Source organism: Podarcis raffonei, chromosome 2 (assembly GCF_027172205.1).
Source record: "Podarcis raffonei isolate rPodRaf1 chromosome 2, rPodRaf1.pri, whole genome shotgun sequence".
NCBI classification, from domain to species: domain Eukaryota; kingdom Metazoa; phylum Chordata; class Lepidosauria; order Squamata; family Lacertidae; genus Podarcis; species Podarcis raffonei.
Window position 1 is genome coordinate 70,726,481 of NC_070603.1, and position 9,713 is coordinate 70,736,193.

The window sequence follows — 9,713 nt, forward strand, 5'->3', positions numbered from 1 at the left end:
ACCACTGTACAGAGGCTAATTTAGGGAAGTGCGACTAGTTCAGTCACACTAAGCACTGAGCTTAGGGTGTGCTGCAGGGGGCGCTGTAACTCTGATGGAGACGGGAAGGTGAGAGGTGGGGGGAGGCACCAAATTTGGGTGTTGCACAGGGCACCGCTGAAATTTGAGACCTTAAGATGCTCCACTGTTAAATATCTAAGAGCAAGTAGTACATATTATGAGTAATTTCCAATAGATGGTGAAGGTGGACATCTCTTTTTCTGGCAGGCTCCTACGCCTTTAAAAGCAGCAAGGCCGGCAGAAGTTGAGAACGTAAGAGGTCTGCAGGATCAGCCCAAATGTCTATCCAATCTAGCACTCTCTTCTCCTAGTGCCAACCAGACGCCTATGGGAAGTCCAACAAGAAAATCTGTTGGCAGTAGGGCCATGCAATGTGGGAAAGCATCACCTGTTGGATCTCTGCCTGCAGCTCCACTGTTAAATAGCACAGGGACCCTGCCCAGGAAAAAAAGACGACAACCCTATATGGAGAGTACGCGCTCTATGACAACAAAGAACTTAGGGCTGTGCAGTAGTGGAATCGTTTCTTTTGTGACTTGGCTTGGCCATCATAGCGCTGCGGCAGCTGCATGCAATCTCCCTGCCGGAGGTGGGCTGCAGCAGCGTAGCAAGCAAAATAACAGCGGTAGTTGCTCCGTGCCCAAAAGGGTCCCGACCCCCGAACAGCCCGTTTGCTGCGCCGGCCCCCCGTCTCTCCACCCGCAGCACCTTTTGGCTCCTAATATGGGGCTCTAATTAAATTACAGAAGACCCGGGGAAGTTCGGGTTACAGGCACCCACCTCGCCCGCTCATTGGCTGTCGGCGGAGCAGAGACGGTGCCTCGGGCGCTCATTGGTCTGCTCGCGAGACGGGGGCGGGGCTCGGCCCGAACCAAACGGGCCGCTCTGCCCGCTCAGGACTGAGCTGGGAAGAAAGTCGGAGTCTCGCCCAGACAGCGAGAAACTTTCCTCGCTGGCGCGCGGGTCTCTCGCTGGAGTCCCTCGGACAGCAGCCGCCCCCTTCCGCTGGCAGGCATCTGAGCGCCCCGGCTCTGGCATGCACAGCGCCCGCCTCGACGCCTTCGTGAGCCACCTCCGCGCAGAAGTGGTAAGTGCAGGGAGGTGCCTGAAGCAAGGGGAGATCGAGGTGGGCAGGGGGGGGGAGCCGGGGGACGCGCCGTCGGGGGGCTCCGGGTCCCGAGAGAAAGCAGCCTGGACGAGGAGCGGTGCCTTTGATCGCGCCTACCTTGCGCCTGCCGTTCCCCCGGGGAGAAAGCCTTCTGCACGAAAAGCGCCGGCGCAGCAAGACGGGGCTTGCGGCTTCGGCGCCTGTGTGCAGTGTGCGGGTTGCGTCCCGCCCTGGCTGGCTGAGGGAGCTGTCAGCGCCGCGTTGCCTCTTTCTTCGGCCAGACGTTGCTGTTCCGTCCTCCGCTCTGGCTAATGAGGTGGCGGGTCACCCTATCCTGGCGCCGATGCCACTGCAAGGCTGTCCCTGGAGGTGACCTCCTTGGCCTCAGAGACCTGATCTCGCTGCGGAGGAGTCGGCATCCCGGCGGCGCTGCCGCTAAGACTACCGTCCCGGGCGCGTCTACATAGGAGTAAGTCCCGTGCAGTGGCGTAGCGTGGGTTGTCAGCACCCGGGGCAAGGCAAGTAATTTGCGCCCCCTAACCCATGGATTTGCGCCCCCAACCCGTGGATTTGCGCCCCCTAACCCTAACCCCCAGATGTTGCGCCCGGTGCGGCTGGCCCCCCTGCACCCCCCACGCTACGCCACTGGTCCCGTGGAACTCGTCGTGCGCTCTTATTACTAGGGGACGCGGCATGTTGGAAGTCCATCCCGTGCAGGGTGACTTGGGTGCCAACCCCGGGGAAATCGGTGGGGTATGTTTCAGAGTGACGATCACGCTGCACAACGGACGCCTAGAAATCCGTGCCCGCTAATCCCAGAAGGGGAGGGTCTGGTAATTTTAATAGTGAATGAAATGGGTCCTGGGCGCGTTTGTGCGGTGCTTCTTACGTTCTTGCCAATCAGAATAGATTCTGGGGTTGAGGAACCCGGGTGATCCCGGGTTCAGCTTGGAATAGATCTCGCAGGGTGAAGATGAGCCTTGCGTGCTGAAGAGGGAGGCGGGAGACAAGGAGGATCCCTGCCCTGGCCTTTCTTTATGGGGGGAAACATGAAACAGGAGGAAGATATGGAATCAGCTCTGAAAATAGAATTTTGCAAATCCCCCATGTATGGAGGAGCCTGCTTATGGACAAAGGAATGGCTTGCTTATGAAGTTTCTCATTTGAACAGCCCAGCTCACTTTCACACTGTTACTTGTGGTGGACAGAGGGAATAGGACTCTCCCTGTTGGGCATCCTGCGGTCTTCTAGAAACAAGGCCATCCATGGGGCTTACCCTCTAGTGCTCGGTCTGGGTACTGCAAATTGTAAACAGTCCCTGGAGAAGATTCTGCCACTCTAGAGAACTTGGATGGTTTATGGATGTGTCTTGTGTGTCTGGAAGGAGAGGGCTTAGGCTTTCTATGTGCACCCTTATTTCTGTGTAAGAAATGTCTGCATGTAGTCTACATGTGAAGTCTCGTGCTTATGCCAGATTAGAATAGTTTCTGAGATTTCCCTGATATTCTGATGATGCGAGTCTACTAGAGTCAGCTCCAGAACTGAAGGGGCCTTTGAGTAAATCTCCTCTCATGGATCTCTTCATGCATTGGTGAGTTTATCCTGGAAGCAGTGAGCATCTGCTGGCTGCCATTTTAAATTGCTCGCAATGGTCCCAATGCAGAGGTTTCAGGGCATTGTGGGAAGTTAAAATGATGGCCTAAGACCCTCAGGGGGCCTAGCTCAGGAATCAGCACTGGTGGGCCTTGCTGGAGTTCTGGCAGCTGGCTAATGGTACCATGTCCCAACTGGGCCAGTATTCTGCCCTGGCTGCCTCTATTGTTCCACACCCTCTTTGTTCTCATCCCAGTAGGAAATGCTGAGCTTGACCATTGAAGAGCAATGTTAGGTGGGTTTTCTTCCCCAAAATCAGGGTGTTCCTAGACTGTGGCATCTCCTTCACAATCCTGAAAGAAACACAGCCAAGACAGATAGAGTTCTGTATCATATTTGAATAGGAATCATGGTTTTCCAAGATGATACACACCTGAGTATGCCAAAACACAGAGGATCCATGTGGACCATCCAAATTGTTCTGCATAACAATATGAGAGAGGGGCAGTTCTCATACAGGAAGTGATGTAATGATGGAAGGAGTTTTGAGCTGTTCAGCTATTGAATTCTCCTCTGAGTCAGAACCAGAAGGCCAGCAGATGTCAGCTCTCTTCAGACTTTCTCTGATAGAGTTCAGTAAACACATGGGGGGGGGGACATGGCAGGCTTTCTCCCTCCCCATTGTCCTGTCAATCGATTGGTCTCCACAAGTTGGAGAGTGATCATCTGACAAGGGGAACTTCCTGTCACCATCCCCATACATTTTAGAACCCTGGAAGATCAGGGTGGGGAACCCATAGTATGTGCGAGGGTGAAGCTGGTGTGTGTCCCCTCCCCAGTGTATTTACTGAACTCTGAATGAGGCTGTTGTGAAAGATGAAAGTCTCTAGAAAGCTTAATGCAGTCTCTGTTTCATATTTATATCAGGGAGGGGCACTTTGACAGACACTATGAATGCCGTCCTTATAAGGGGCATGGCAGCTCCCTTGCAAAAGCCATACTGTGAGGCTTTCAGCAGCATTATTTTGTTTTGAAAATCAGGCCACTATAGATATGTGTGATAGCTGCTGCAGTGCCCCCCCCATGTTTCTTTTTGGCTGAAGCTTGTAGGCCGTGGACATTATCCCAGCATGCATCACTGAAAGGCATTCTCTGTATTTTGTGATGAAGGGAGGTTGTATGTGTAATGGAAATTTGTTTTGCTGTATTGTATTGGCAGTTGGAATTCTTATGTGCACTGCCCTGGATTCCATGTTTGGATGAAGGTATGGTTTAGGAATTTCCTAAATAAATAAAAGCTTTTTTCCCTGTAGTGTAGCATTGGCTGTTTTGCTTCTGGGCCCAACCCTGGTTTTGACGGTTAAAGGCGCTGCCTATAACGGTTTGAAGTTTTATGGTTAAAGTTTAACCTTTCGAGATGTACACATCCTGAGACCCATAGGGTTGATGTTGCTGGACTACAACCCCCATCACCCCTGAGAATTGGCCATGCTGGCTGGGGCTGATGGAGGTTGCAGTCTTAACAACATCTGGAATGCCACACGGTTCTCTATACCCCTTTCCTTCCTTCAGGACTGCTGCATGCCATTTAAGAGTGGGACAACAAGCTCTGGGCTTGTAGCTAATAACTGCAACAGCTAAGAGCAGGACCTTCATGATTGCTCATAATCTTTGGAACCCACTGCCAAAAGATGTTATGTAGTCTTTGTATTTTGTGGAAATTCAGGGGAAGGTGTCAAGCCTGCCTTTTAAGATTAATGCAGCTGATAGCAAACTGACAGAACTACAGTGGTACCTTGGTTCTCGAATTTAATCCATTCTGGGAGTCCGTTTGACTCCTGAAACCGTTCGAAAACTGAACGATTTGTTCGGCAACTAAGCCATTCAAGAACCAAGGTACCACTGTTATAATAATAAAATCACATCAACAAAAACCAAGCATCAAGTCTTAAATCATTCAAGCTTCTGCTGAAAAACAGAACAAGAGTGCCTTAAACGTATTGAAAATAGATAAATAAACGTGAGGGCTGAAATGGCTAATGCTGAACTTGGAAATCCGACACCTTTCGGCTGCCGGAGGGAAGCAACGTTTTGCAGGAATCTTGTTTTTTAAACTTGACTTCAAGGCATTTGCAAACAGCTGATTGCTCAGAGATGGTCTAGCGGCAACAGACCTAGTGGAGCCGACCTGCATGGAGCCATTAGTCTTCCATTTGGATGTGCTAAGCTTGTGGATCAATTTCTTGAGTTCTCCTCTGGCATCTGGAGGCCTTGCCTGGGAAACTGTCTGTGCTGACTGGCAGTACATAAGAGGCTCCAGGGCTTTGCAGTCATGAATGCTCAAGAGGCCACCTGGCTCTTTCTTTCCCTTACTCCTTCCCAAACTTGTCCAGCCAGGCGATGTGACATTAACATAGGAAGCTGCCTTATACCAAATTACGTAACTGGTCCATCCAGCAGCTTCAGCAGTATATTTCCCAGCCCTACCAGGAAATGCCGGGGATTGAAACTGAAAAATCAGATGCTCTGCCACTGAATTATGGCCCTTCCCCATAGCTGGCCATGGATGTCGGTCTTGGGAAGGCATCAAGCACCCATGTGCTGTCCTGTTTTTTCCTTCACCCCCAATTAATCATCCTGACTGGTCCAGAAGAGGTAGAAGTTAAGTGGTTGCTAGGCAACTGGAATGCATGCTTCCACAATTGCTTCCTGGCCAGAGATGCAATGGCGGTGGTTCAGGTAAAAGGAGGAGGCATGGCAGGAAGAGAGAGGAGACACCAAGCACAGGGTGGGTCAAAGAGTTGGTCCTCTCAAGAATTGCAACTTATGGGCCTGATCCACAGGTTAGAGGGAAAACATACTGCTTGGGAAGGGACATAGCTTGTTGGTAGAGCATCCGCTTTGCATGCAGAAGGTAGGACTGGAAATGTCTCTTATCCGAAACCTTGATGTTGCCAGTCAGTGAAGACAATACTGAGCTATGTAGACCAAGGACCTGACTTGATATAAATGACTTGATATAAATCTGACTTAGTATAAATCTGGCTTGTTGGCAGCGTGATCTTTTAGCCAGATCCCAGGACAGGGTTTCAAATCTTGGGGGAGCATACTGAGTCATAGCCTATGCGCATGTGTGATACTGACTCAGAAGAATTCCATCTCTTTGCAGCTGCTCCTGAGTGCTGAAACAACCGTTGTTTCCTAACCTGTGTGGCGTTCAGATAGGGGGTTGTCCTCTCATAAAATCCCATCAACGGCTGACTAACCGTCGCTGTGTAAATAGAGTTTATCTGATGCGGTGCCTAAGAAAGGAGTTTGTGTTTTTCCTTGACAGGAAGTGTTATGCATAGGAGTTGGGGGAGGAAAGAGATGATCTATGGGCATTTCCCCCCTTCTTTTTTTATGGCTCACATGGTTAGCCTTGCAATTGCGACTGGGGCCTAACCCAAAACAGACGTCTTGATGGGTTCCAGGCTTTCAGCCCAGCCACTGGGGGACTATTGTGAGCAGTGTCACCATCGGACCCACTAAATCAGTTGTCCACTACTTTGCCTGGAGGGGCCATGGGGACTCCTTACGGCACGGCTGTTTGCTGAACCATGGAGACTTTAGAAAACGACAGGAAGTGGGCCTGGAGGAACAGAGCGGAAGAAGAAATAAGATACCAGGACTCTGGTGGCCTTAGCATTTGAACATTTACCTCTGCACATTTCAACTGTTAGGGATAACCAGGGTTCATTTGTGGGCTTGTGAGAAATCTGCCTTTATATGCATCTCTTTCTGCAGTGATTTCTCTCCAACACACACAGGGACCCTGTAGTAAGTTCTGACCATCTCTTTCATGCTGACCCACATTTCCCTTAGCCCCTGGGAGGGGTCTGGCACTATTTAATATGTTTGCCTGTTGGAGACTGAGCATATGCACCCCTTGCTTTCCTATGGATTTTTTTTTACAAGTGAACACAGGAAACTGCCTTATACTGAATGAGATCACTGGTCCATCTAGCTCAGTATTGTCTACACTAACTGGCAGTGACTCTCCAGGGAGTCACTGGAGATGCCAGGGATTGGACCTGGGATATTCTGCTAGCAAAGTAGATGCTCCACTATGGAGCTATGGTCCTTCCTGAAAAGATGGTTTGCATCATTCTGGCTTGCTTGGATGTCCTGCCCTCCTTTTGTGCGACAGAAAACAATAACGAGAGACCCCCAGGTGGTTCTGGGTGAAAGGGGTGCAGGATTGTAACGCTTGTTATAGCTCCCAACTGAACTTCACACCCTTGTTTAAACTGCTGCAAATTAATACCTGCCCCCATTCCAGGCCCAGCTGATTACTCCTCACATTTCTGTGGCCTCCTCTCCCGGCTTTTCCCTCCTCTTGCCTGGCTGGGGGGGACGGGGACTGCTTGTGCAATACCTGGAGACTTCAACACACCCTCTGTGTGTCATCTTCTGCTGGCTAGGGCGGCTCACTCGCTGCAACAAGCTGCTGCTTGCACAGCCGGGGATGGGCTTGGAACGTGCAGGAGCTGCCGAAAAGCTCTGCCTCGGGGCTGGGGGCCTGCCGAGACGAGACGGGGCAAGGGCTTGCGCGTGCGGCTCCAGCTCCCAATTCCACACCTAGGCTAAGTCAGATCTGTGCCCCTCACACATCAAGGTAAAAACTGCAAGGAGGCTCGTGGCATTCGGCAGGCCTTGGAAACGCTGGCACATGCTGGGCTTGAGAGAGAGAGAGGCTTGGGCTCCTGGGCTGGGTAAGCCGAGTGCAACAGAGGGCTGCTTGTGGGACACAAGTGCGCAGTGCTAATAATGTTACCGGGGAGCCAGAGAATAGATGTGTGGAGGCAGAGGACAGTCATTGGCATTAATTCAAGCAAATGATCTGATTTTTGCCTGAGGAGGCCTGGGTCATGCGGGGTCAGGAACTCATTTTTCGGCAGTCAGTGATCCTCCAGTTTTCTGCCTTTTGCATTATTTGGACTCATGATCCACACAGGGCTTTCTCTCTGGGTAGGATTAAATCTACTTGGGCTAATAGTACAACCCTATACAAGTATACTCTGAAGTAGGCTGCAGTGGGCATGTAGCAGTCTGCTTGAAGTATGTTTGAAGGCTCCAATCTGAATGCAATTTTGTGTTGTGCCATTTCCCCACAATGTTATGGGCAATGGATCGTCTATTATGTTGTGCTGGTGACAGTGGTAGGAAGATGACCATGTGTGTGTCTTCTCCCCTCACAGCTGTGCATGAAGGAGTCGAGTGAGGTGCTGCGGGGCCAGATGCAGTGCATGATGCGGACCCTCCACGACCTGAAGAGGGTGCACGACCGAGACATCCGACTGGACCCCCAGGAGATGAGGCCACTCTCCGCCATGCCTTCCCCAAAGCAGTGTACCAGCCCACGGGTATCTGCCATTTCAGAAGCAGACTCTGCCTGTTGCCTGGAGACGGCCGTAGAGGAAGAGGTTGCCTTCTCTCCTCCGAGCAGCGAGCGGAGCTTGGAGTTTGACTCGGGCTATTCTGAAGTGTCTGGGAGCAGCTGGCGGGATGAGGAAGGGCCCCCACCCCTGCGAGCCAGCAAGCTTTCCTCGGGGGGCTTTCTGCGCCGCCGGGCACCCGCCAGGAGGCCTAGGCCCAAATCTGCTTCAGATGCCTGCTTGGAGCGGTGGCGGGATGTCGAGCCCACAGACGCCGGGGACTGGACCGTGTCCCTTTTATCACAGAGCCGCAACCGGCAGCCATTAGTGCTGGGGGACAATTGCTTTGCTGACCTGGTTGAGAACTGGATGGACTTGCCTGAGGAGAGTGGGGAACGGGGGCGGCTGCAGCGCTGGCTGGCTAAGCCCCATGGCTTCCTGCTCAACTTCTCTGGCAATGTACGCCGCAGGCTGGCTGGCATCTCACGCACGGAGCGGGCCAAACAGGACCCCGACGGCACCAAGCGTTTCTCTTGTCCCGCAGGTCTGGGAGGGCGACCTCCATTACCCTACTTCCACCAGTCCTACGCCAACATCAGTGAGCTTTCCACAGACTGTAGCAGCTTTGCTGCCCTCATGAACTGCCGGAGCCGGCAGCCAATCATTTGCAATGATGTGATTGGCTACATCTAGCCTTGCCTCTCTTTTTTTAATGCTCGTTTTCTTAATGGAACAGATTTATATTTTTTACAGTTGTCTGTAAATAAATGTCTTTTTTCTACATTATATCTGTCTGGTGTGTGTGCATGTAAATGGCATTGCTTGATCCAAACTACATTTTAGCTGTTCTCGGAGTCAACCCCAAGTAAGTCAACACATCCAGTCTTGTCTGTAGCGGAAGCATCATTTAAAATGACAATGTAATAACATGAGTAAATATAAGAAGGCAAGGAACAATGAACTTTCAGCCCAAAGTATTTCCCCAGAAATTGAGAATACCGGTATGTCATGTTTTGATTCCTTGACATGGGTTGGCCTATCTTAAACTACAGACCTCAAATCAGTCTGGCAAATATCAGTATAGTACCTTTCGATTATTGGAGAACGTGAAGTTTGAAATACAGGATAGTCTGTCAGTGCAATTGCAACTCTTGAGGGATTTGATGTAGAGAATTATTGCTGTGTGTGGTCCTCAAATGTAAAGATTATTTCCTTTGCAGGCTTGGCTAAAACAGAGTTTCTTCTTCTTTTAGTTTCTCATTGTGCCAACTTGAAACTGGAAGGAGCAGAAGCTATACTCCTAAGATAGTTAATTCAGGTTGATAAAATGGTGCAGAACATTTCGTGCTAGATTTCAGTACAATTGTTGAAAAGCAGCCAGTCGGAGAACCAGTCTATGCTTCCATCAAGGGAGATTTCAAAAGGGCCAAGACAGGAGCTGTAAATTATGTCAGGAATCACTTGCTTTCCGGCATACACCTGCAATTATAGTGGGTACCATTTGTAGAGCAGGCCGCTAGCTAGTTCTGGTGCCC

General features: G+C 50.8%; 1 protein-coding gene across 4 annotated transcripts; it reads left to right on the top strand.

Moving 5' to 3' along the window:
* Window positions 1-936: 936 nt before the first annotated feature.
* INKA1 (inka box actin regulator 1) lies at window positions 937-8,964 on the top strand. Of its 4 annotated transcripts, none has more exons than XM_053377335.1 (2): window positions 937-1,147; window positions 8,002-8,964. In XM_053377335.1, exons 1-2 carry the CDS (start codon window positions 1,097-1,099, stop codon window positions 8,869-8,871), a joined length of 921 nt encoding a protein of 306 aa, XP_053233310.1. In that variant the 5' UTR covers window positions 937-1,096; the 3' UTR covers window positions 8,872-8,964. The 4 variants fall into 4 exon arrangements, with proteins under 4 accessions (XP_053233310.1, XP_053233312.1, XP_053233311.1 ...); XM_053377337.1 differs by lacking the exon at window positions 937-1,147 and adding an exon at window positions 1,262-1,637; XM_053377336.1 differs by lacking the exon at window positions 937-1,147 and adding an exon at window positions 6,834-7,418.
* Window positions 8,965-9,713: the final 749 nt, after the last annotated feature.

Coding starts and splice junctions, on each gene's coding strand:
- INKA1 (XM_053377335.1), top strand. CDS start 1,097: ATGCACAGCGCCCGCCTCGACGCCTTCGTGAGCCACCTCCGCGCAGAA. Junction 1,148..8,001: donor GCCACCTCCGCGCAGAAGTG/GTAAGTGCAGGG, acceptor CTCCCCTCACAG/CTGTGCATGAAGGAGTCGAG.